This window comes from Chiloscyllium punctatum, chromosome 38 (genome assembly GCF_047496795.1).
Source record: "Chiloscyllium punctatum isolate Juve2018m chromosome 38, sChiPun1.3, whole genome shotgun sequence".
Taxonomy (NCBI): domain Eukaryota; kingdom Metazoa; phylum Chordata; class Chondrichthyes; order Orectolobiformes; family Hemiscylliidae; genus Chiloscyllium; species Chiloscyllium punctatum.
This window is the reverse complement of record NC_092776.1, coordinates 25,964,031-25,990,828: the sequence shown is the minus strand read 5'-3', so window position 1 is coordinate 25,990,828 and position 26,798 is coordinate 25,964,031. Positions and strand designations below refer to the sequence as shown.

Below are 26,798 nucleotides of genomic sequence, written 5' to 3'. Positions count from 1 at the left end.
TGACCTGATGAAGATAGTTGAGACTGTGTCACTGCCCAGGGGAAGTCCTGCTTTGAGAACTGGGGCTGAGATGACTGACCTCCAACAAACATAACCATCTTCCTTTGCCTTAGGTCAGACTCCAACCAGCATTAAGTTTGCCCCTTCATGCCTATTGACCTTAGTTTTGACAGGGTTCCCTGATAACACACTCTGTGAAATACTGCTGTGACATCAAGGACAGTCACCATCACTGCCCTCTTGAATTCAGCCCTTTTGTCCATATTTGGAACAAGGCTGGTATGAGGTCAAGAACCAAATGGGTATGGCAGAACTCAAACTGATGTTAATGAATAGCTTATTATTGCTGCTTAATGACACCTATGACAGCATCTTCCATTACCTTATTGATGATTTTGAGGAGACCGATGGGACAATAGTTGACCAAATTTGATTTGTTCTACTTTTTGGTGACAGGACATTTATGGGCAATTTTCCACACACTGGGTGGATGCCAGTGGAACTGAACTGGAACAGATGTCTAGGGGTTGCAGCTAGTTCTGGAGCTGAAATCTTCAATACTATTGCAGATCGAAGATTCCAATTTTAATCCAGTTCTGCAGCAAACAACCCATCTGCTGACTCATTAAAGCCTATCCTCTGCCTACAAGATACAATCAGGAATATGGTAGAGTACTCTCTCATGGCCTGCATCAGTACAACTCCAAAAACACCAAAGAAGCAGATCACTCGATTGGTGTCCCATCTCACACACAATTGTGTACTACACACAGTGATGTGTACTATTTAGAAGATGTACTACAAAAACTCAGCAACAACTATAGTCTTTACCATATCTAGTGTCTTTTGATATTGACCGGGCTGTATATGCTGGTGTCTTTTTTGGTCTTTGTTGATATTTGGTGGCCCATCTGGTTTCATTACCTTTATGGTGTATTGCGAGACTGTGTCAAAGGGCATTCAAAATTCAAGCATATTATTATGAATCTGGAGTCATATGTAGGCCAGGCCAGGTTAGGGTCCCAGGCTTTCCTTCTCTAAAGGATATGATTGAGCCAGAGTTCCCACTTCCCTGTACTCCTGTTGCAAAGGCAGAGGTTGTCCAGTAGTTAGGAATGCCATGAGGACTACACATCTGTCCAATCATTTCTGATCGGTCTTTCATCCTATTGTAGTAGCTTGTCAGCATTGAAATTCAAACTGCAATGTAACAAATGTACTTATGCAATTATGTATCACATTCAGTGATTCATTCATAACAGGGACTAGATATTTGAAACTTCTGTTTAACTTTGGTGTGGTAGTCCCACAATACTAAGACTTCCTCTTATCCTTATTACTCCAGGCTGGAACTTGGCATGTGGTGGGACTTGATTACTATATTTTACAAAACCAATGGAGGAGTCAATGACCACTTTAAAGCTTGACATTGGAGAAAGTCATTTTTTAAAATGCCTTATATTTACTTGTCTCTTTACTTACTCTGACAATAATTTAATTTAGCCTAATGATAACTGTGCCACACCAAGATGCTGAAACACAAACAGATGAATTCAGTGAAGGCTACAAGTGATTGAACTGGTTTGAGGAAAGCAATCATGTCTGAATGGAATCATTCCATATGATTGGGATGATTCTATATTTAAAAAAAGTATTAATTGGAAAAGTTAAAAGCATCAGCAATGCACTGCATGCACCTGAGGTGTATGAAGAGATTGCAGGGGGAGAGATTGGTGATTGTGGGAGATGAAGAAGGACTAAACCAAGTGCTGCTCCATTGCCTACCTTACACAAATTGTGAGATTGAGGGAACAGTCTAACTAGAAATGAAAACACACCTTCAGCTGTTCATTTTAAATGTGAGCTCGATGAAGTTTTGTTAAACCAATGTATTTAAGGGCCAAAGGTAGGTATATCAAGTTAGAGCAACCATAATCTCCTTGAATGATGGAACAGTCTCGGGGGTTGAATGGCCTACTCTTGTTCGTATGTTCTTATATTAATAGTAACTAGCAGGTTTTTGCAGTGCATAAAGTTGTTCAGGTATCATTAAATGCTCTGAATGGAGCAGTGCACTGTTAAATTCTCACTGAGAAATGTCTACCTGTTAAGTCTATAAGATACTTCAGTGGAGTGACACTGTATTGGCTTCAGAAATGTTTTGCTGTTTCTAATAAATATGTTCAAGAATTACTTGACCTTTTTGATTATTTGGTCTTTCCTTCATGTCAAACATGGTGAAATCATACAATTGTTTATCCTGAGCTTAACCCTCCTGAAGTCAAGATAACAGGAGGAAAAGTGTTGAATTTTATTAAACACTAAATATATCAAGTGTTATCCAGTCAGCATTTTCCTACCTTGTAGACATCATAAGACTTAATAATGTCATCAAACAGGCTGTACAGGTCATTGAGCATATCCACAATTTGCAGTGGGGTGCTGACAGAGCACAGGCTTGTGAAGCCAACAATATCTGAGAAGGAGATAGTAACACATTCAAAGAATTCTGGCTCCACATGGTTTCCTTGCATGAGCTGTTCTGTGATGAACCTGTTGATGATTAGAATGGCAACTAGAAGTCAGCAGGCAACTGTTTCATAATCTAAAGAAGATGCTTACACCTTTGAAACCTTGATGAAAGGTCATTGACTTGAAATGTTAAAAGAAAAATCTTCAAAAGCCCAGACTGCTTATTTACCTGGATTTGGGCTGCCCTATTGGGTATGAATAAAACATTTGAAAACTAATGCACTTAAATCGGATCTGAAGGTGTGTTTATCATGAGACATTTTTTCTCTAACCTTGCAGCCTTTATGAAATGTGCTTGGCATTGCAAGACTGAACATTTATGTTAAGAGCCCATTTAGTTGCTTTGCATTTAAAAGGGCATAAATTTGCTTACATGTCACAAAATAAGTTGCTAACAGATGCATAAAAATTTAAAAGGATGTTAAAATCAGCAGTAAAATGGATTAGGGACCAAAACAGGGAAATCAGTCATGGAGGCAAGAGGCATATCTGGGTTCTTAAATTAATCCATTACATCTCCCCTATGAGGAGATGCCAGACCATGTGACAGAGGAAGAAACTCAGTCACTTGAAGGGTTTAAAATTGACTAGGAGGAGGCAATGAATAAGCTGTTGGGGCTTAAAGTTGATGAGATACAAGGACTAGATGAGATGCATCCAAGGACTTTGAAGCGAGAGTGGAAATTGAAGACTGGAGAATTGCAAATGTTATGTCATTGTTCAAAATAGGTTGTTAAAATAAGCCCAAAGTTAAAAATCACACAGCACCAGATTATAGTCCAACAGGTTTATTTGGAAGCATTAGCTTTCGGAGCGCTGTTCCTTCATCAGGTAGCTGTGGAACAGGACCATCAGACACAAAATTTATAGCAAAAGAGCACAGTGTCATGCAACTGAAACAGTATATTGAACAAACCTAGATTGCTGTTAAGTCTTTCAAGTTTTTGAATGGATTGCAAGTTTCGGTTCATTTATATGTAAATCCCAGAACTTCTTTTAAGTCACAATCTCAAGAAAGTTAAAATTTTATAAACAAAAAAGGCCATCTCAGCTCAGCCAATGCATTAAAGGTATGAGGTTAGAGTCTGTCTGTATCCCAATCTTGAGTCAGATTGGTTCTATTTCTGAAGTAGGAATTTATAAAACATTACATGGATTGACTGTGTGTTTTTTGAGCAAAATAGAATGTATCTGCAAATATAATTCGACAAATGCAAATTCATCCCATAGACTTATATGTGTATGTGCGTGCATGAGTGAGAGAGAGAATGTGAGTGCATGCATGTGAGTGTGTACGTGAGAGTGTAAGTGAGGGTGAGAGAGTGGGTGTTTGCGTGTGTGCATGTTTGGTAGAGTGTGTGTGAATGTGATGGAGTATAAGCCTGTGAGAGAGTGTGTAGGTGAGTATGAGTGTGGGGGCTGTATGTGTGCGTGTGTATGAGAGAGGGTCTGCGTGATTGTGTGAATATGTAAGAGTGTGTGTATGTATAGCAGCCAATCCATGTAATATTCCAAATAAACCTATTGGACTATAGCCTGGTGTTGTGTAATTTTTAAGTTTGTCTAACCCAGTTCAACACCGGCATCTCCACATCAAAGATAAGCCTAGCAACTATAGACCAGTCTGTTTACCTTCAAAGGTGGGTTAACTTCCAGAATCTGTGGGTCAGGATAGAATTAATATTCATCTTTGAAAAAGGTGGGTTAATTTAGAAGGGTCAGCATGTATTTTTTAAGGAAAATTATGCCTAATTAACTTGCTGCAGTTTCTTGAAGAAATAACAAAGACTATTGATATATCTTCCAAGAGGCATTGAATACAATGCCACACAATAGACATGAGGAAAGTTATAGACCATGGAATAAGAAGGACAGTAGCAACATGGATGCAAAAATTAGCTGAGGAATAGGAAACAGAGAAATGGTGAATAGCGAATCCCAAGAAAAGAAATTCATGGAATATTTACAGGACTTTTTTTGGAGCAGCTTGAGGTAGAGCCCACTATGGAACAGGCTATTCTGGATTTGGCAAGATGTCATGAGGCAGACTTGATTCAGGAGCTTAAGGTGAAGAAACCCAAGGGGACTGTGATTGTATATAATAGAATTCACCCTGCAGTTTGAGAGGGAGAAGCTGAAACATATGTAACGGTATTACAATTGAGTAAACGTGAATAAAGAACAGGAAGAGTTCTGAAGAAGGCTCACTGGGCCTGAAGCATTAACTCTGATTTCTCTTCACAGATATTGCCAGACTGAGATTTAGCAGGAATTTCTGTTTTTGTTTCTGATTTCTAGCATCTGGAGTTCTTTTGTTTTTTTGTGGGGACAAATAAGTCTTTTTCAGGATGGTGCTGGTGATTAGTGGAGTTCTGCAAGGGTCAGTGTTGGGACAACAACTAATCACATTATATATAAATGATCTGGACAAAGGAACTGAAGGCATTGATGCTAATTTTGCAGATGACACAAAGATAAGTGGAGGAGCAGGGAATGTTGAGGAAATGGGGCGGCTGCAGAAGCATTTGTCAGAAGAGTGGGCAAAGATGTGGCAGATGAAATATAATGTGGCAAAGTGGGAGGCTATGCATTTTGGTAGGAAGCTTAGGGTGTAGGCTATTTTCTAAATAGGGAAAGACTTCAGAAATCTGAAGCACAAAGGGATTTGGGAGTCCTACTTCAGGATTCATTTAAGGTTAGTTGGCAGTTAGGACGGCATATGCAATGTTAGCATTCATTTCAAGAGGGGTAGAATACAAGAGCAGAATTGTCCTGCTGAGACTATAAGGCTCTGGTGAGACTGCAATTAGAAAATTGTGAACAGCTTTAGGCCTTGTATCTAAGGAAAAATGTCGCAGAGGATGTTTACGAGAATGATTGCAGAGATGAAGGGCTTGTCCTATGAGGAGTGGTTGAGGACTGTAGGTCTGTAGTTGATGGACATTGTAAGGATGAGGAGGGATCTCACTGAAATGTACAGAATACTGAGACGCATGGATAGAGTGGATATGGAGAAGATGTTTCCACTCGTAGGAGAGACTAGAATTTGAGGGCACAGCCTTAAAGCAAAGGGACAATCGTTAGAATTGAGATGAGGATGTATTTCTTCAGTCAGAGGGTGGTTAACCTGTGGAGAAGGCTATGAAGGTTAGGCCATTGAGTGTATTTAACACAAAGATAGATAGGTCCTTAATTGGTAAGGGGATCAAAAGTTACGGGGAGAAGGCAGGCGGATGAGGTTGAGAAACATATCAGCCATGATCAGATCGTGGAGCAGACTTGATGGGCCATGCGGCCAAATTCCATTCTTAGATCAGGTAACTTCCTGCAGCAATAGCTGCAGCAATTGTAACATGATTTGATCTGAATTTGTCAAACTGGGTGGTGAAAGTGAATGCGCAGTGTGTCCCAGAAAGAGCTTTGTGACAGTGTAGAAGGTTTGTGTGCAATGTTATCATTAGAATAGCATGTTTAAGTACTAGAGGTAAGAATAATATTTTATGAGGAGAACCAGAGCTTTTCAGATGTCAAAGTTTGAGAAAATCAGTACCTAGGCAACAGGTTGGACAGAAGCTGATCTGTCTTCCTCTTCTCCACCATGAGTTGGTTTGTCCTTTCTTCAACCACTTCTTCCAGATGATTTGCGTATTTTTCCAGTTTATCCACCATATTGTCCAAAATGCTCACCTCACTACATAGAAAAAATGAATAAACAACTAGATAAACAGCATTCATGAAATGCACCCATCTTCTTTGTATATTCTTGCTCCTTACAGGAACTGGTATCTGAGTGGCACTGAATACAGCTGTGGTGGCCGTTCGATCATATCTGAGCAAATGTTTGAAAGGTTTTCAGCAAACTGAGGACCAGCAAAAGAACTGAGATGTGCGTTAGAGACCTCTTAGTTTCTTGGTAGCTCACGAACGGAACACACAGACTGTGGAGAATAAAATCAGCAAAGTGCTGGCGCTGCTGGAAAGCATGAAGTTCTGGGAACCCCCAGAATGTTAGACTACATCCCTGGTGAGAGTCTATGCAGAAGGAGCTGGCAGTAGCCATTAGTGTGGTTAAGGCCTTCAGTAACCATAGATCACCAGACGGACAGGAAAGTGAATTTGGCATTCTTAATATTATTTCTTAAATTCATGAGGTTTCTTTTTGTGTTATGATTAAGTTTTTTACTAGTCGTGCTCCTTGGAGGTCTACTGATGTCAGAGTTATCACTGAGAACCCTAAGGGAAATTTATTATTCCTGTGCCACAGTATTTTAATCAGGACAGGCCGGTTTTGGGTGGTTTCTGAAAATCTGCATTGTTCTTTGGTTCACATCATGTTCATATGATCGGGTCATCATGCCTCAGGTGAGGGGAGATGTTAAGAAGGAGAGTCCTAAATGTTAACCTCAGCTGGTGTGGGAATTGAACACACACTGTTGGCATCACTCTACATTTCAAGCCAGCCATCCAGCCAACTCATACTGCACAAGCCAGTATCTCCTTATAAGCTTATTTATAAAAAGCATTCAGAGAGAGAATGTCAATGTCCTACCTTTACTAATCAAAATGCTTCAAATCTTATTATCTATTTCATTAACTTTAAACCACTATGCCACATACACAGTTATCACATACAACTTAACAGCATCTTCAACAATGTATCATTACCCAGGATGTGGAGGTGCTGGTGTTGAACTGGGTGAACAAAGTTAAAAATCACCCAACACCAGGTTGCCTGACTAGTTACCTGACGAAGGAAAAGTGCTCTGAAAGCTTGTACTTTCAAATAAACCCATTGGACTATAACCTGGTGTTGTGTGGTTTTTAACTTTATCATTAATCAGGCACATAACAGAAACAAATCCTAAGACAAAATTGCCCAGTTATGATGGATAGCATTATCTGTACCAGTGTTATTGTGAGCACTTACTTAATTGTCATGAGTTTTTTTTAGATTAGATTAAATTCCCTACAGTGTGGAAACAGGCCCTTCGGCCCAACAAGTCCACACCGACCCTCTGAAGAGTAACCCACCCAGTCCCATTTATCTCTGATTAATGCACCTAACACTACGGGCAATTTAGCATGGCCAATTCACCTGACCTGTAATCTTCAGACTGTGGGTGGAAACCGGAGCACCTGGAGGAAACCCACACAGACCGGGGAGAATGTGCGAACTCCATACAGACAGTTGCCCGAGGCTGAAATTGAACCTGGGATGCTGGTGCTGTGAGGCAGCAGTGCCAACCACTGAGCCACCGTGCTGCATGTTGTTAAGACCCAAGAAAAATGAAAACCTTATCAGTGAGCAGTGGCTTGTAAAACTCACCTTTCTGGACTAGCGTTTCGCAGAGCGTGTTTGATTGACTGAAAGTGTGGTCTTCTGTGTGGACTTTCATCCCAGCAGGCAGTCAGCAGTGTGACAATCTGTTCATTGCATTTTTCTGCAGACAGTGTAGGTCTCAACAAGATCTCTGTGTTTATGACTGCATTAATAATTTCTAAATACAATGAAATGTATAAAGAAAATGAATGTTGTGGGGGTTATAATTTAAATCCAAAATATATTTCATTGACAAATTCCTCAAGTTATCCTGAACCAGAACCAATCTCAAACCAAATCAGAGGATTCAACATTTATTATCTTGTCAACTTGGAAGGAGTACAAGAACAAGGCCAATGGGGCCTGTTCTATAAATAATGATCTGTGCCTTAAATCCATTAACCTGCATCAGTCCCAAATTCCTGAATACCCTTGCCTGACAAAATTGCATCAATCCCAGTTTTGAAATTTTCAATTGATCTAGCCTCAATGCCACTGGGGAGACAGAGTTCCGCATTTCCCTAGTCTTTGTGTGAAAATATTTCTCTCTTTAGTCGATATTATTACTAAATAATGCCCAATATTGGACACTTTACATTCATATCTGCTAAAACCTTTCTCACCCGCACAAGAAAGATAAATGACAAGTTTGACTCACGCTATTTGTGTATGACCATGTTGCTGGTAGGGAATAGTTTGGGTCATGATTCTGCATGCAGGTCTACTGATGTCAGAGTTATTCCGAGAGCCCGAAGAGAAATTTATTATTCCTGTGCCACAATATTTTAATCATGACAGGCAGGTTTTTGATGATTTCTGAAAATTTGCATTGTTCTTTGATTCAAAAATGTTGGGGGAAGCATAAAATAATTTGACAATCTCAAATGTCAAAATTTGATGTTGTCCTATGTTAGATGTATTACTTGCCCCAATTTTAATTTCAAGTTCATTCGAGTTAATATTTTCTCTTTCTCCGTCTTGTTGTACATTCCTCTAATCTTCAGCAAGTGATCGTGCCCCAGAATATGGGGAGACCAACCTTTTTTTGCCATTTTAATAACATTTACTAACAATCTCTCCTCCCCACCATCCTGAGAACTTCCTCCTTGCTCTTTTTCCCTCTCCAGCAGACCCGCTCCCATTCTTGTCAAGAATAACACTTCACAACTTTCTTGTATTTGGAATTGTGAGCTGTTCTCCTCTAGAAGGCATTTTGAAGATGGAAATCAGGAGAGCAAAAAGGGGATATGAATTAGCCTTGGCAGATAAGGTTAAGGATAATCCAAAGAGATTCTACAAGTATATTAAGAGCAACTAGAGTGAAAATAGGGCTCCTTAAAGATCAACAAGGTTGTCAATGTATGGAACCATAGCAGATTGGAAAGATACTAAATGAATATTTTGTTTCAGTTTTTACAGTAGCAAAAGAAGTGGAGTCTAGGGGATTCAGGGAAATAAATATTGATGTCTTGCAAAGAGTCCACATTATAGAAGAGAGGTGCTGGAGGTTTAAAACCACATAGAATTTATATCAGAAAGTGTTAATCATAATCTTTCTTCACGCTTAACCTTTTGTCCAAGTCCTGAAGCTATTTTCAGTTTTTGTTCATTTCTTTTTACACCGTTAACCACACAAACAGCAACACAAAGCTGTGTTCCCAAACTTCTATCACAGCTATCCTATGAATCTCCACTCGGGGGAGCCAAAAAGCAATGGAAGCTTCACTGATTGTCTCCTTTCGGTCAGTGTCTCATGATGATTCTCTCAATTTCCCCAAGGTCAGCAACATGTGACCAGAAAGACACAGGCTGAACAACTGTACTGCTGCTCTATGTTGGCAGCAACTCTGGCTGTTTTTCTGGGGAGATATTTAAGAAGGTTTTCTTGTATTATTCTGGTGCTTTTGTATTATCTTTCTTTGCCACTGAACAGTACAGAATAGCTAATACATGATTTCATCCACTGAGCATTGGTTACAGTTACCTACCCTACACCCCCTCACCTGCCTTCACGCCTCTCCGGTAGTCATCTGGGGCAACCTGGCATTGTGAAGTCTGTAAATTTTCTGTGACATAACAGCATAAGAAAATATGCTATGAGAGAAAACCCATTTATCCACACAATATATACGAATGCTCTATCATGGGCTCTACCCAATCCATTTAATAATATTTACCCACCACCCTCACCAGAAAGGCTACCTTAACCAAAGCTTTACAGTGTACTCCTCACTCTATAATCCTATAATGTACAGCCTTGACCGTATCGCTAACACAGTTATGTTTTTGAAGGATGACAATTCATTTTAGGTGAGATTCTCCTCAAAATCTAGAATCCTGCAATTCTTCTTGCAGCTCCTTTGTGACCCTTATCTAACACATTGTGTGAAGAGAGAGTATTCCAGCTCTGACCTCATTGATATTAATGCTGACTTAAAACAACTTGTTTTCATTTGAGATGGCATTTCACATATGATTAACTATCTTATTCACAATTACACATTCACTCTTTACTGCGACAAGAAATATCTTTAACAATGCAGTAAGCAGTGGGGAACTGGGAATAAATTTCATGGACTCCAGCAGTTACTGTGCCCTAGCCCAAACAGATGAGGTGCTGTGCCCATTTTGTTTCAACATTGTGAGTGCTGTTCTGACTCTAAGATGGGATCTAAGCTGCACACACACTTCTGCAAGAAGCCATACTAGGCAGGAAAGCAGCATGTGCTCAAGAAGTGTGCAGTGGGAGAATGCAGAGTTGACAGATTGTGTCGTCCATGACATCAGTGCTGCTAATTTGGAATTCAGTGCCCAAAGTACTGCAACCGTTTGAGGTGAGGCCAGCATAGACTCCCAGCCTCGAGGTGAGACCCAGCACGGACTCTCAGCCTCGAGGTGAGGGACAGTGTGTACTCCCAGCCTCGAGGTGAGGGACAGTGTGTACCCCCAGCCTCGAGGTGAGGGACAGTGTGTACCCCCGGCCTTGAGGTGAGGGACAGTGTGTATTCCTAGCCTCGAGGTGAGGGACAGTGTGCACCCCTGGCCTCGAGGTGAGGGACAGTGTGCACCCCCGGCCTTGAGGTGAGGGACAGTGTGTATTCCTAGCCTCGAGGTGAGGGACAGTGTGTACCCCCGGCCTTGAGGTGAGGGACAGTGTGTATTCCTAGCCTCGAGGTGAGGGACAGTGTGTACCCCCGGCCTTGAGGTGAGGGACAGTGTGTACCCCCGGCCTTGAGGTGAGGGACAGTGTGTACCCCCAGCCTTGAGGTGAGGGACAGTGTGTACCCCCGGCCTTGAGGTGAGGGACAGTGTGTACCCCCAGCCTTGAGGTGAGGGACAGTGTGTACCCCCAGCCTCGAGGTGAGGGACAGTGTGTACCCCCAGCCTCGAGGTGAGGGACAGTGTGTACCCCCGGCCTCGAGGTGAGGGACAGTGTGTACCCCCGACCTCGAGGTGAGGGACAGTGTGTACCCCCAACCTCGAGGTGAGGGACAGTGTGTACCCCCGGCCTCGAGGTGAGGGACAGTGTGTACCCCCGGCCTCGAGGTGAGGGACAGTGTGTACCCCCAACCTCGAGGTGAGGGACAGTGTGTACCCCCAACCTCGAGGTGAGGGACAGTGTGTACCCCCAACCTCGAGGTGAGGGACAGTGTGTACCCCCAACCTCGAGGTGAGGGACAGTGTGTACCCCCAACCTCGAGGTGAGGGACAGTGTGTACCCCCAACCTCGAGGTGAGGGACAGTGTGTACCCCCAACCTCGTGGTGAGGGACAGTGTGTACCCCCGGCCTTGAGGTGAGGGACAGTGTGTACCCCCGGCCTTGAGGTGAGGGACAGTGTGTACCCCCGGCCTCGTGGTGAGGGACAGTGTGTACCCCCGGCCTCGTGGTGAGGGACAGTGTGTACCCGCAGCCTCAAGGTGAGGGACAGTGTGTACTCCCAGCCTTGAGGTGAGGGACAGTGTGCACCCCTGGCCTCAAGGTGAGGGACAGTGTGTACTCCCAGCCTTGAGGTGAGGGACAGTGTGCACCCCCGGCCTCGTGGTGAGGGACAGTGTGTACCCCCGGCCTCGTGGTGAGGGACAGTGTGTACCCCCAGCCTTGAGGTGAGGGACAGTGTGTACCCCCGGCCTCGTGGTGAGGGACAGTGTGTACCCCCAACCTCGAGGTGAGGGACAGTGTGTACCCCCAAACTCGAGGTGAGGGACAGTGTGTACCCCCGGCCTCAAGGTGAGGGACAGTGTGTACCCCCGGCCTCGAGGTGAGGGACAATGTGCACCCCCGGCCTCAAGGTGAGGGACAGTGTGTACCCCCACCCATGTACTCAATCTGCTTTTATTTTTGTTTCTCTTTGTCTGGTCTATAATGCTGAACTTATAACTTCATCTCTTCATTTTGTTAATTTATGTTGAAGATTTTGTAAGTAGACACTTTTTTTTAACCTTTGATGGCATCAGAAATGGTGACTTTGTACAGTTTTCACTGTACTGCTGTATCCCTGCACTTGAGTACATGTTCAGCCATTGGTGGGTATCACATAGGGTGCTTTGCTATTCTACTGTGGTTGCAACTGGTAAAAGGGTTGATAACCTTTGCAGGAGTCTTGGTTGTCAGCAAACATTATCCTTTATTCAAACATGGTAAATACTAACTACGTGTAGGCCAGAACTTTGCCTCTTCTACATTGTTGTATCTCCAATTGATCATGTGATTTCACATCACTTACCCTGTTGAATAAAACAATTTGCATATTCACATTAATATTTTACATTACATCTTCCACCCCCATCTCTTGACTCCATCCATTGCATTACCTCTCATTATTGATATCTCATTATCCTACATCTCCCACCCCAGTCTCTGCCTTCATCTCAACAATAACTTTCTGTGGTTTGCCTAAATCTTGCTCTAAGCACGGTTCAGTGTCAGACAGTATCAACACTACAGTCCCAGTGTTCAAGTGTAAACATGCATTATGTCTGTGTTCTAAAATTTCCAAATGCCAACGACTTCCAGTTGATCTTTTTTTTATCTCAAACACAAATTTGAACCTTTCTTGGACTTTGCTAAACTTTGTGGGATTTTCAAGCAATTTCTTATTTTGATTCAGAGTTCCAGCATCCACAGTTATAGTTCTTTGCTCTTTTTGTGAGTTTTTCCATTAGCTTGTGATTTATAAGCTTGTTGAGGCAATACTCTGCTTTAAAAATAACCCTTCTCTTTCTTGACGTAGCCCTCTGTAAATTAGATGGGATAACTTTTGTGCCATTTCTTCCTCTTCTTGCCCCCCGATGACACTAATCAAATTCGTTAAATACTTTGTCATATGCAACTATTTTCCTCATCAATCCCTTGTCCGACTAGCATGTCACCTGCACTACCTTATGTAGCACACAAGAGTTAGACTTGTTCTTCATTGCACTTTGTATCTTGTCCTGAATTTCTGCAATGCTTTGTTAATCTGTGACTTCAGTTCAGTCATTGTTTGGCCTGGATTGGGGCAGCATGGATTTCTCTGCCCAAGGTTTCTCTGCTCGGTTTCTGCACACCATTGGTTGTTGTTTCATTGTTGGATAGTCTTCTGTTCACCTGCTGCCACCATCTGCTATTCTAGACTGGGTCCAGGAAAGGGGATTGATAAAGATCACAAAAATCTTGGTTGTCCACAAACATGACCTTTTACCCAATCATGCTAATTTCTAGCTACGTACAAGGCAAGACCTAATCTCTACCACGATGCTGCAATAGTGAACCATCTCCTAATAGTCTTATGATTTTACATCACTTCCGCTGATGACGTAGACTATCTAACCCTTTGCACTACAAATGTGTGCTTTTTCCTGGCAGCCTCACTGAATAAGGCCTCGTTCAATGTTGGTCCTTAACACCCTCTGCATTTAAAACACAAGGAAATGAGGCTGGGGGAGTGGGAATTAGCGAGTGACCCTTGAATATCATGGTTTGTGAATCTGCCAAACAAACATGGATAGCACACATCTGATAAAAGCAATGCTGCCTCATGAATTGTGATCGAGCAGACCATCAGAGTGCTTAAACAATAGTTCCGCTTTTTAGAGCATTTTGGAAGACTTCTGCAGGGTTTAGAGAATGGATGTTAAGGTTTATGGAAACCTGCAAAACCTCTTTGTTGCTACTAGCCGCACAATGGCAAGCTGAGGAAGAGTAGCCAAACAAAACAAGAGGAAGAGCAGGAGGAAGGAAGAGAAACCATAACAATTGATACAATTGCTGTTTTACCTTCTTGTGTCATCTGAAAATCATGGAATGGTCCACTATCCCCATGATACAACAACTCTCTCATAATAATGGCAAAACTATACACATCTCCTTTCTGGGTCCCATTCAGTGGGTATTCACTGAGTCGTAGCAGTTCAGGAGCAGTCCAGTACAGTTCTGCAAGAAAATAGATTTGATAACTTTGGGAAATAGATGGCATTTTCCTCAAGGCAAGCTTTTTCTGAACCACTGCTAAATGCTGATTGAAATGTACCTTCACAGTTCATATCTTGTGTGGTGATCACTTTCCTTTTCCTTCCATATCGAAGTTCCCACAGGCCAAATCCTGATATCTTCACTTGCATCCGACTGTCTACCAGACAGGTTTTAGGTTTTAAATTGCCGTGAGACTTTAGTTGGCTATTATGCAAAAATATCATTCCCTATATTAAAAGAAAATATTCTTATCTCTACCTTTTCTGCGACCTTTGCTTAGAGATGTTTACTGCAATAGATTAATTTAGTTATGACCAGTGACACTGAATCTGAAAACATCTAAGGCAAAAACCATTGTTGTCGGTGTCATTAATAAAATACAGGTTCCAAACCTTCGACCTTTACAGTATAGAAGTGAGCTGTTGTGGCACAATGATAACCTCCCTATTTCCAAACCTGAAAGCCCAGGTTCAAGACTCACCTGCTCCGCGGGTGTGTCTTAACACATCTGAACAGGTTGATTAAATGTATCTCTAGTACAGAGGTAGACCGTTGTCCCTGAACTTGTATGAGAACAAGCAGATGTGTTTAGATCTGAATTCTTACTTTTTATTTGCAACCCGTTTTAGGTTTCTCTTCCTCAAGTCCTAAGAATCATTGAGTTCTGCTTCAGCTCTCTGATAACAGTTTCAGATGTTGAGTGAAAATGACATCCTCCACATCTGTACAGTTGATCTTTTGCTAATGATTTTGAATCTATGACCTCTGGTCATTAATCTGTTCATCAAAGGGATCAGTTTTACTCTTTATTAGAACCTCTTGTCAACTTGATAACGTCTATTCAATCATCTTTTAACAATCAGTGTTACAGACAGAAATGTCCTAACTTTTTTAACTTCTTATCATATCTGAATTTCCTCATCTCTGGTGACACTCTGGTAAACTTTCTCTGTACGCTTTGTGAGACTATAAGAAATAGGTGGAGGAGAAGGTCATTTGTCCCTTTCTCCACCACTCATAAGATCATGACTGTTCCAGCTGTGCCCTTAACTCTATTTTCCAGCCTATCTATAACAACCCTTGACTCCCTGGTCAACAGAAAGACTCGTCTAACTTGGATTTGATTATATTCAATTTCCAGCCTCCAATGTTCTTTGTGAAAGAGAATTCAAAAGTCTAATGATCCTCTGACATAGGAAATGCATCTTCAACTCTACTTTCGGTCGGGAAACCCCTTATCTTTAAACTGTGCTCTATTTCTAGATACCTACACAAGAGGAAATATCCTCACAGAATCACTTCTCATACCTCTTAACTCCAGTGAATTTCAAGTGTTTACTTCCTGTCTGACACAACGCGGAGAACTGTTCATGATACACCATCTGAGTGGCCTAATCAGTGACTTTCTCTTAGTTTTTCTTGGGATGTAGGCTTCTCTGGTCAAATCTGTATTTGTTACTTGTTGTAAGATCAAAAGCGGCCAGTTATGCCACCATCAGACATAGTTCCCTCTCCTGTCTCATGTTGGCATTCCAAAGGACCATTCCCTCTGGGACACACTGGTCCTCTCCTCTTCCACTCTCTATGCCCCATGGCACCTTCTCCATGCAATCACCAAGACTCCTCTACATTGGGGAAGATGAAATGCAGACTGGAAGATCACTATGTAGAACATCTTCATCCTGTCTTTAAAAATGATACTGGGCTTCCAGTTACCTGTCACTTCAACATGCTCCTAGTCAATATTTCTGTCTCAGGCCTATTGCAGTGTTTTAGCAAGTCTGAGTGCAAGCTGGAAGAATAGTATCTCATTTTCTGCTGAGGGACCCTGCGATCTTCAGGACTCAATATTTATTGCTTCTTATTTATTGGAGTTTTTCAAGAAAATCTCAACTGGAACAGATGGAGGGGAACCAATAGATGTGTTGTATTTGCACTTTGAGAAGGCATTCATCATGGTACCTCACAAAATGTTCCATTATTATATAAGAGCCCACAGTGTTGGAGGATAGGAACTGAACAGGAATCAATGAATGGCAATAAGGGGTTATTTTTCAGGTTGGTGGTCCATGACCAGTGGGGTTCCACAGGGATCAGTGCTGGGACCACAACTGTTTACAATGTGTATTAATGACTTGGAGGAAGGAAATGAATGTATTGTAGCCAAATTTGCAAATGACACAAAAATAGGTGGGAGAGGGATACAAACTATTTATAGAGAGATATTGATAGGTTAAATAAATGGGTAATCAGTTGACAAATGGAGTGTAATGCAGAAAAATTTGAAGTTGTTCTTTTGTAAGGAAAAATAAAAGAATGGAATATCATTTAAATGAAGAAAATCTGCAGGAAGCTTCACAAAGGAACTTGGGGGTAGTCGTACACAAAATGCCGAATGTTAGCATACAGGGACAACAGGTAATCAGGAAGACTGAAAGAATATTGGCCCTTATTTCAACTAGGTTGGAATATAAGAGTCAGGATGTCTTACTGCAACTGTGCAAGGTGCTGGTGAGACCACATCTGGAGTACTCAGAACAGGTTTGATCCCCTTAAAGAAAAATATTATTTCATTGGATGCAGTTCAGTTTTATAGAATGTTCACTGATGTGGAAGGATTATCTTATGAGCAAAGACTAAACTGGTTGGCACACTACTTCCTGAGTTGAGAACAATCTGAGGTGATCTCATTGAAACATATTGGATTCTTAGGGGGCTTGAGAGGGTAAAAGCTTCTCCTCATGGGAAAGTCTAGTGCCAGAGGGCATAGTATTAGAATAAAGGGGCACCAATTGAAGACAGAGATGAAAAAGAATTTATTGTTTCAGAGAGTGTGAGTCTTTGGAACGCCTTGCCAAAGAGACCTGTGGGGGCAGAGTCCTTGTGTATATTTAAGGCTGAGATGGATAGATTCTTGATCAATAAGGGAATTAAAGGTTATGTGGAAAGTGGATGTGAGAAGTATCAGACCAGCCATGATACAACTGAATAACATAGCAGGCTGGAGGTGTGGAATAGCCTATTCCTATTTCTTATGATGTTATGGTCTTATTAATATCAAGTTCAACAATTTTAGAGTCTGAACACCTCCTTCCATGATTTTTTACCCACCTCCACACCCTGGGTCTGTCATGATATGGTGGATTGTTTTCAGCACAGGCAGCCCATTTGCAGCCTCTCATTGTTCCCATTATCACTGATCTAGCTTCTCTTCTTTCCAGGCTTACTGTAATCAAACCCTTTGGCTGCTTCTTCCTCTCTCTCTCTCTCTCTGTCTCTGTCTGTCTCTCTCTCTCCTCTGTCTCTCTGTCTCTCTCTCTCTCCTGTCTCTCTCTCTCTCTCTGTCTGTCTCTCCCTCTCTTTGTCTCTGTGCTCAATCTTCACCTGTTTGCTCACTTCTGCCCTCCCCATCATACACTTCCCAACATACACCTTCATCCCCTCCCATCATATACCTCCATCCCCTGTGAACAACATAAATACTACTCTTTCCTTGATGCTATTGGTTCGAAAGAAAGGCCAATGGCCTTAAAATGTTAACTCTTTCTCTCTCCACAGATGCTGCTGGGTTTCTCCAGCAATTTCAGTTTTTGTTGCCCTTGAGAGATTGGTGTTGATTGGTTAAGTTCCAGCATGATCCCTTTGCTTTCAGATTTTTTTTCTTTACTCAAAAATGAAATAATTCAGGAATTGTGCAGAGATTGAATTAGAGTCATAGAGTCATAGAGATGTACAGCATGGAAACAGACCCTTCGGTCCAACCCGGCCATGCTGAGCAGATATCCCAACCCAATCTAGTCCCACCTGCCAGCACCCAGCCCATATCCCTCCAAACCCTTCCTATTCATATACCCATCCAAATGCCTTTTAAATGTTGCAATTGTACCAGTCTCCATCACTTCCTCTGGCAGCTCATTCCATACACGCACCACCCTCTGTGTGAAAAAATTGCCCCTTAGGTCTCTTTTATATCTTTCCCCTCTCACCCTAAACCTATGCCCTCTAGTTCTGGTCTCCCCGACCCCAGGGAAAAGACTTTGTCTATTTATCCTATCCATGCCTCTCATAATTTTGTAAACCTTGATAAGGTCACCCTCAGCCTCTGACGCTCCAGGGAAAACAGCCCCAGCCTGTTCAGCCTCTTCTTATAGATCAAATCCTCCAAACCTGGCAACATCCTTGTAAATCTTTTCAGAACCCTTTCAATTTTCACAACATCTTTCTGATAGGAAGGAGACCAGAATTGCATGCAACATCCCAACAGAGGCCCAACCAATGACCTGTACAGCCACAACATGACCTCCCAACTCCTGTACTCAATACTCTGACCAATAAAGGAAAGCATACCAAAAAACACTTTCTTCACTATCCTATCTACCTATGACTCCACTTTCAATGAACTATGAACCTGCACTCCAAGGTCTCTTTGTTCAGCAACACTCCCTAGGACCTTACCATTAAATGTATAAGTCCTGCTAAGATTTGCTTTCCCAAAATGCAGCACCTCACATTTATCTGAATTAAACTCCATCTGCCACTTCTCAGCCCATTGGCCCATCTGATCAAAATCCTGTTGTAATCTGAGGTAATCTTCTTCGCTGTCCACCATGCCTCCAATTTTGGTGTCATCTGCAAACTTACTAACTGTACCTCTTATGCTCACATCCAAATCATTTATGTAAATGGAAAAAAGTAGAGGGCCCAGCACCGATCCTTGTGGCACTCCACTGGTCACAGGCCTCTAGTCTGAAAAACAACCCTCCACCACCATCCTCTGTCTTCTACCTTTGAGCCAGTTCTGTATCCAAATGGCTAGTTCTCCCTGTGTTCCGTGAGATCTAACCTTGCTAACCAGCCTCCCATGGGGAACCTTGTCAAATGCCTTACTGAAGTTCATATAGATCACATCCACCGCTCTTCCCTCATCAATCCTCTTTGTTACTTCATCAAAAAACTCAATGAAGTTTGTGAGACATGATTTCCCATGCACAAAGCCATGTTGACTATCTCTAATCAGTCCTTGCCTTTCCAAATACATGTACATCCTGTCCCTCTCCAACAACTTGCCCACCACCGACATCAGGTTCACTGGTCTATAGTTCCCTGACTTGTCCTTACCACCCTTCTTAAACAGTGGCACAACGTTAGCCAACCTCCAGTCTTCCGACATCTCACCTGTGACTATTGATGATGCAAATATTTCAGCGAGAGGCCCAGCAATCACTTCTCTAGCTTCCCACAGAGTTCTAGGGTACATCTGATCAGGTCCTGGGGATTTATCCACCTTTATGCATTTCAAGACATTCAGCACTTCCTTCTCCATAATATGGACATTTTGCAAGGTGTCACCATTTGTTTCCACACATTCTATATCTTCCATATCCTTTTCCATAGTAAATACTGATGCAAAATACTCGTTTAGTATCTCTCCCATTTTCTGTGGCTCCACACAAAGGCTGCCTTGCTGATCTTTGAGGGGCCCTATTCTCTCCATAGTTACCCTTTTGTCCTTGATTTATTTGTAAAAACCCTTTGGATTCTCCTTAATTTTATTTGCCAAAGCTATCTCATGTTCCCTTTTTGCCCTCCTGATTTCCCTCTTAAATATACTCCTACTGCCTTTATACAAGAAAATCTTCTGATTCAGTATGTTGATGTACTTACTAGAGAAGGTGCAAAATTTGACCTACTCTTGGGAAATAAGGCAGGGCAGGTGATTGAGGTGTCAGTGGGGGAGCACTTTGGGACCACCGACCATAATTCTATTAGATTTAAAATAGTGATGGAAGAGGATAGACCAGATCTAAAAGCTGAAGTTCTTAATTGGAGAAAGGCCAATTTTGACAGCATTAGGCAAGAACTTTCAAAAGCTGATTGGGGGCAGATGTTCACAGGTAAAGGGATGGCTGGAAAATGGGAAGCCTTCAGAAATGAGATAACGAGACTCCAGAGAAAGCATATTCCTGTCAGGGTGAAAGGAAAGGCTGGTAGGTATAGAGAATGTTGACTAAAGGGTTTGTTTAAGAAAAAGAAGGAAGCATATGTCAGGTATAGACAGGATAGATCGAGTGAATCCTTAATACAGTAGTGGAGCATCAACTTCTTTAAAACCTCAGCAATCTTCATAATATACCAGGAAAGTACAGTAGAATGTATTCAGGGTGGTGTAGGCTCAGTATCACAACATATACATATTTGCTTCTAGCTATGAGTAATTTCTTTCTCAGTATAATCTGATAGTTGACTCTTGAGCAACAGTGATCTCTGGAGTATTAAATGTGGAGCATTATATTACAAGAGTCAGATAAATTGCAGAAGATGGGCTTTGAGTCAGACTGTTTTTTGATTAATGGGCCATTTTTGTAGAAAGAAAGAAAAATTGCTGAATGCTGGAAATCAGAAACAAAAGTATGAAAATTTGAAGAAAAGAGACCAGTCAGCATCAGGAAGAGAAAGATTGACTCTTTATGGGACTCTATCAAATCTGATGGAAGAGATAGTTCACCTGTTTAACATTGCAGGAGAAAATCTATAAGCATGAACAATATTGTGATGGCTCATGATCACTGATTCTACCATAACTTTGATGGATGCATGTTGCTGAACCACCTGAATGTTGAGTCCATTTAAGTGGGTGGGGTTTGTTCATAGTCTCTGCCATCCCTTATTCTAGAGGTAATCTCACCGTGATGCAACATATAAGACCATAACAAATAGGAGTGGAAGTACGGCCATTCGGCCCATCGAGTCCATTCCATCATTCAATCATGGCTGATGGGCATTTCAACATCACTTACCCGCACTCTCCCTGTATTCCTTATGCCTCGTATGCCACCAGGTAGCAACTGAATTTGGGATAGTGCTTCTCTTGGATGAGCTGCTGAGCAGACTGAAGAACCTCATCTACCCTTAACATTGCTGTTGGTACTATTTGTGATCTTCTGTGTTCTCAGCTGATACACATTTGGCTAGTTAAACCATAGATGGAGATTTGTAAATCAAAATGATCTTCTCTTAGGAACACCATCAATGAAGGCTGATGGGCCCTACCATCCCAGAGCTGTCTGGTTTAGTGGGGCCAAAATGCCTTCCCTCTCACCTCTGCCCTCAATCCTAACCAGGGATTGACATGTGAAACTGGGCTGTAGGAATTTCATCCGGAGATGTTCTTTGAGACACTGATCATATTTGACTTCTTGCAGGTGAAGAGCATCTTGACATTTCATCCTCACATGTTCTTCGAGGCAGCAGAAACTTGGCAGTTCTAATGGCTTCAGTTGCTTACTCATTCTGGATCTGAAAGGTCATGGCCTGCCCCTTGTTCACATATCTATGTCAGGGGCTAATGAAGGCCAGATGGCAATTTTAACTCAGGCTTGAGCAGGGAGGTTGCCCTTGCCAACCTGGGAAACCAAGGAACCCTCGGAAAGATAGCGTATCAGCCCCAGATAATGTTTTTACATAAGAGAGAGTTTAACCAACTTCTTTTGACATTCAATGGCATTAACATTACCAAATCCATCACCATCAATATTATGCAGGCAGCAATTGATGAGATGCATGCCTGGGACAACCACCTAAATTCAGTGGCTATGTGAATAAGACAGAAACTGGGTATTCTGTGACAAGTGACTCTCCTATACCTGAATACCTATCTCCTAGGCACAATTAGTCAGGGGTGTGATTTAATACTCCTCACAGCCTTAGTGAGTACAACTCCAGCTTTGCTCTAGAAAATTCACACCACCTAGGACAAATTTGATTGACAACCTCATCACCACTTTAAGCATGCACAGTCTGCAGTAGCATGGCTGTAGTGTTAACCTTCTACAAGATGCACTACAAGTCGAAAGGGTTTCTTGGTCAGTACCTTCTAACTGTGTAATCCCCACCACTAGAAAGAGCAGCGGGTAACTGAGAATATGATCCTCCTTTCATTTTACAGAATAATCTGACTTGAAATTAAAGCATTATTCCTTCATTAAAATTCAAGGACTGCAGCAAACTAAGAAAGTAGTTCAACTCCATCTCCTTAAAGGCAATTAATGATGGATAATATATGTTGGCCTTGCCTACACTGTCATCATGTGAATTAATCAAAAGAAACATATTAGATGCATCAATTCAGGCTGATTTACCAACCATTAAGAGAGATAACCAACTTTATAACAGATACCTCAGACATGAATGACCTTTCACTAAAACATCAAACCAGAAAGTATTTCAAACTTACATGGATTTTACTGAGAATATCAGACTGTTTTAAAATTCAATTCCTGAAATGAATATACTGAAAAACCTGGAAAATGTAAAATCTGGCTTCCGATACTCACATTTACTATATCATAAGCAAGTGACAGCTTAAAAACCCAGTCAAGTTCAACATCTGTGTTTTTCAGGATATCCTAATGAGAGAATATTGAATATATTCAGTTACAGTTTTTCTTCTGATATAAGCATGAGCTAATATTTTCATTCGCTTTCTTGAATGAAAGAAAATAATCACAAATGTTGAAAGTTGCAACGCCCTCAAAATTACAATTCCTAATTTTACATCTCATCATTGATGCCATTCAAATGAAGATCACTCTTTTTGCATCTCTAGTATGAAAGATATTTTTAATATTTTCTCATAACTTAGTTTTGCATGTAAATTGCCTGAAGATGTTTTTAAAAGTTAAAGGTGATTGTTAAGTGCAACTTGTGTCAATTATAGATGATGACAATCTGGATCTCATGTTACAATCTCCATCATTTGAAAGAGGAAGTAATAAATGATAAACATTCCAATTGCTCTGCAATGGAAAGCTGAACCACAGAAAGCACCATACCATTTTCAATTTTTAAAAAAACTGTATTTTAAGAAAAGGATACCACCAGAGATAATGCAAAAGTGAGTTTTAATTCTCTCTGTCTGGTGATGGGGAAATGTTAAGTTTGGGAACTGTATTGGCCAAGATATCAGTAATAATCATTCAGCTCTTCGTGGAGTTAAAGCCACGTGGTATTTTTGAAAGACAGCATTTATTGCTTCATCAGGACTGCACTAGAGTGTGAACACTAATGTCTTATGCTCCAGCCTGGAATGAGAACCCAGGATCTTGTGATTCAGCGTGCCACCAATGAGCCATGGCTGACACACAAGGAAGAAAACCAGGAGTGCTCTCTTTTCATCGCTATAATTCTCAACAGAGGAGGCAACAATGAAAATGGGCTGTGAACCGAGAAGGAGACAATAAGAATGACTAAATTAAGGAAGAGATAAGTTTTATAGTGTCTTAAAAAATGAGAGAGAGCTGGAGAGGCAGAGGGGTTTAGAGAGACAATACTAGAATCTGGGATCTAAATAGTTAAGGCAACTGCTGTCTAAATGGGACAAAAGGAGAGACAGGCATACAAAAGGTCAGACTCAGAGCAGCAGAGTATTCCTCAGGCAGTTATAGTAGTCGGGAGTAGAGGCAAATGGATTTAAATGCAAGTGTGAACATTACAAATTGGAAATAGACTGGCAGGAGGCTGGCAGAACACAACAAACCAGGCAGATTCAGGAGGTGGAGAAGTCAATGTTTCAGGTGTAACCCTTCTTCAGGACTTCTTCAACCCTTCTCCACCTCCTGATGCTGCTTAGCTTGCTGTGTTCTTCCAGCCTCCTGCCTGTTTATGTTGGATTCCAGCAACTGCAACTTTTTTTGTCTCATTATAAACTGTAGGTATTGGAATACTGAGATATAATGTATATCAGCAAGGAAAGAGCATTGTTTGAGCAGGAATTGATTGAGATTAGTATATAGTTATATGGTATTAGATGAATTGTATTGAATAGAGCGGAGGGGATGCAATGGCTCAGTGATATTATCTCTAGACTATTAATCCAGAGACCCGAATCATGTTCAAGTGCTTTTATGGCATAGTGGTACTGACCCTACCTCTGAGCCAGGAGGCAGGAGTTCAAGTCCCATTTGCTCTCAGAGGTGTGTAGGTTGCAGGTTGATTAGAAATATCTGTATGGAGGCTGGAGAATGGGAGCTAATCAGAATAACATTGGAATACTCAGAACTGGAGGGTAAAAAAGCAGACAGATTGCTGCAGAGCCAGAGGTGAGTAGTGTTATATATATGGCAGTGGATATATGATAAGGTAGAGGATCAAGATTGAAGAAAATGCAGAGGTTGTAATTTAGACTGAGACAATGGGCAAGGCTAGGAAGAGAATCTGTCATGAGAGATAATGTCAGAGTTTTCAGCCTCCATAATGCTTAAGTAGAAGAAATCCCATCACAGACATTACTTAATGTCAGATAAAGCACCTAGAGAAACAATGGAGGAGTAAAGAAAGTGATGGACCTTTCAGTATATAGGAGGCCAACTTTTTAAATTTGAAAATTGTCATACAAGAGCATACTGCACTGTATCAGATCCTGAATGGTTTTGACACAGGGGATGTGAGAAGGATGTTTTCTTTTTGAGGGGCAGTCCACACTTCGGGGCACTATTTTAGAATTGGGGATTGACCTTACAGGACAGAGATGTACAGAATTTGTTTTTTGCTCAGAGAGTTGTGCAGCTTTGGAACATTGCAAAAAACAATGGATGGGGAGTCATTGAACATTTTTAAAGCTAGCGATGGATAGACTCTTGTAGGCAGGGGAATCTGTGATAATCAGGGTAGATGGCAATGTGGGATTTGAAAAACAAAACTATCAGCCAAGATTTTACTGAATGGCAGAGTGGGCTCAAAGGGCTAAATTATATATTTCTGTTCCTACTTGTATGTTCTATGTTCATATATACTTTGCCTCTGATCAGATAGACACAAATGGAATCATGAAGATGAGGTAATAACTTGCAAGGTAAAAGTGAATGGAATGGGCTTTTTGAGATGAAGCTGATGATGGTAGTCATTTGGGGAAATAATGGTTATTTTTAAAACAGTGTCTTTGTTCCCAACACATTTGTCTGATTGATAAATGAGTCTCATTAGAAATCCTTACTCTGCAATCAATGATCAAACAAAGCAAATAATGTACCTTTAGTGAACAGAGATCAATGCCGTCAATGCCACACTTCATGTGGAAAGGGAATCATGCACATAGAAGCCAAAATGGGAAGTTTGGTGGTCAGCAGCCCAATGAGAATAGCGTCAAGAGACCAAAAGGCCGATCTTATAGGCAAGATAAGACCAGAGGGAGCATGAGTCTAGAAAGTGCAGACAAATGTGGGTTCACAAGTAGTTCATGGGGTAACATTTAGAGGACATTTGCTCTGGTGGGCAAGAGAAAGGGGAGGAAGCAACTGAGGTAAATGAATGAATGACCTCAATCTCTGTGAGCAGGTACCTATTTAATAAATAATTTACACATTTGAAAATAGTCAATGGTTTCATGTTAAATATACACACTTACTTCAATTAACTTACCTTTAAACTTCCCCTTTTGCAGTATTGTGAAATGATATACCTGCGTGGTGCATCTATACATATACCAAAGAAAGTTACTAGATTTTCATGTCTTAGTTCTCGCATCTAGAATCAACATTAATATTGAGTTAGACACATCTTGAAATTGAATATATTTGATTTCCAAATAAACATATCTGAGTCACTAAACTTGCACCTGCGAAAATCTAATCTCCCGGCTTCTTAACCTATAGTATATAAAAGTCTCAGTAATCAAGAAAGTAAAGCTCGGACATTATGGATCTCAAGTACTGGGGGAATAGTACAGAAAATTTGGATTGATATAGAAGATCAGTCACAATCTTATTGACTGGTCAAGCAGGTTCAAGGAGCCACCTGACTTAACTCATGCTGCTATTTCTTAGATTCTTAGACTGTCCTTTGCAAAACATTGTCAGTGTATATGTCCTGCAGAAATATTTAATTTGTGAAGTTACTAAAGGGCTTGTGTAACAGGTTCCAGTCAGGGATGCCTGTGAGCCCTACTACCTGCTGAGTCAGCTGAATTAAACAAGGGGAAATTGAAAAGAATCACAAATAACACCTACAGTGCTCTTAGACTGTGAATGAGTAAAGAAGCCAGGGTTACTGCTCCCAAGCATTACAAAGCAATCACCATAAGGTGATGCATGTCTTGGTTGTCAGGACCAGGCTTGAAAGAATTGGTTGGCAGTACTCATTGTTTCGCCATGTCCAACAAGCTTGTCCAACAAGCTGGGACATAGGGCTGCAGTGACCTGAGGAACTGGATCCTAATAAAGGTCAGCATCAGAATGTGGAAAAAGAATCAATAAGAAAGTAAATTCTAAAACATATATAAGTAATAGTTTTATAATCTAACCTAAGAGGTATTTAATTGCGCACAAACTGTAACCGTATTTGTCATACCATCTGCAATTCTTGTTGTATTGATTGCTTGCTCATATCTGGAGATATCGATTCATCAAGGTGCATAACTGCTACATAATTTCCCTGTCATACAGAAACAATGAGTACTACAGCAGTCAAGTTAATTTATTTGTAACAAGTTTTCTTTCAACT

The 26,798-nt window shown here is 41.2% G+C and overlaps 1 protein-coding gene across 1 annotated transcript in view; it reads right to left on the bottom strand.

The window, feature by feature from the left end:
* gucy2g (guanylate cyclase 2g) overlaps positions 1-26,798 on the bottom strand; it is a 69,373-nt gene that overhangs the window by 11,240 nt on the left and 31,335 nt on the right. The window contains exons 13-22 of the mRNA XM_072557024.1: positions 26,646-26,729; positions 25,719-25,823; positions 22,637-22,708; positions 14,362-14,530; positions 14,109-14,264; positions 10,511-10,542; positions 9,848-9,850; positions 7,859-8,001; positions 6,083-6,223; positions 2,361-2,553 (exon numbers count right to left, since the gene is read on the bottom strand). Coding sequence (XP_072413125.1) covers positions 2,361-2,553; positions 6,083-6,223; positions 7,859-8,001; positions 9,848-9,850; positions 10,511-10,542; positions 14,109-14,264; positions 14,362-14,530; positions 22,637-22,708; positions 25,719-25,823; positions 26,646-26,729 — 1,098 coding nt within the window. The remainder of the gene's footprint in view (positions 1-2,360; positions 2,554-6,082; positions 6,224-7,858; positions 8,002-9,847; positions 9,851-10,510; positions 10,543-14,108; positions 14,265-14,361; positions 14,531-22,636; positions 22,709-25,718; positions 25,824-26,645; positions 26,730-26,798) is intronic.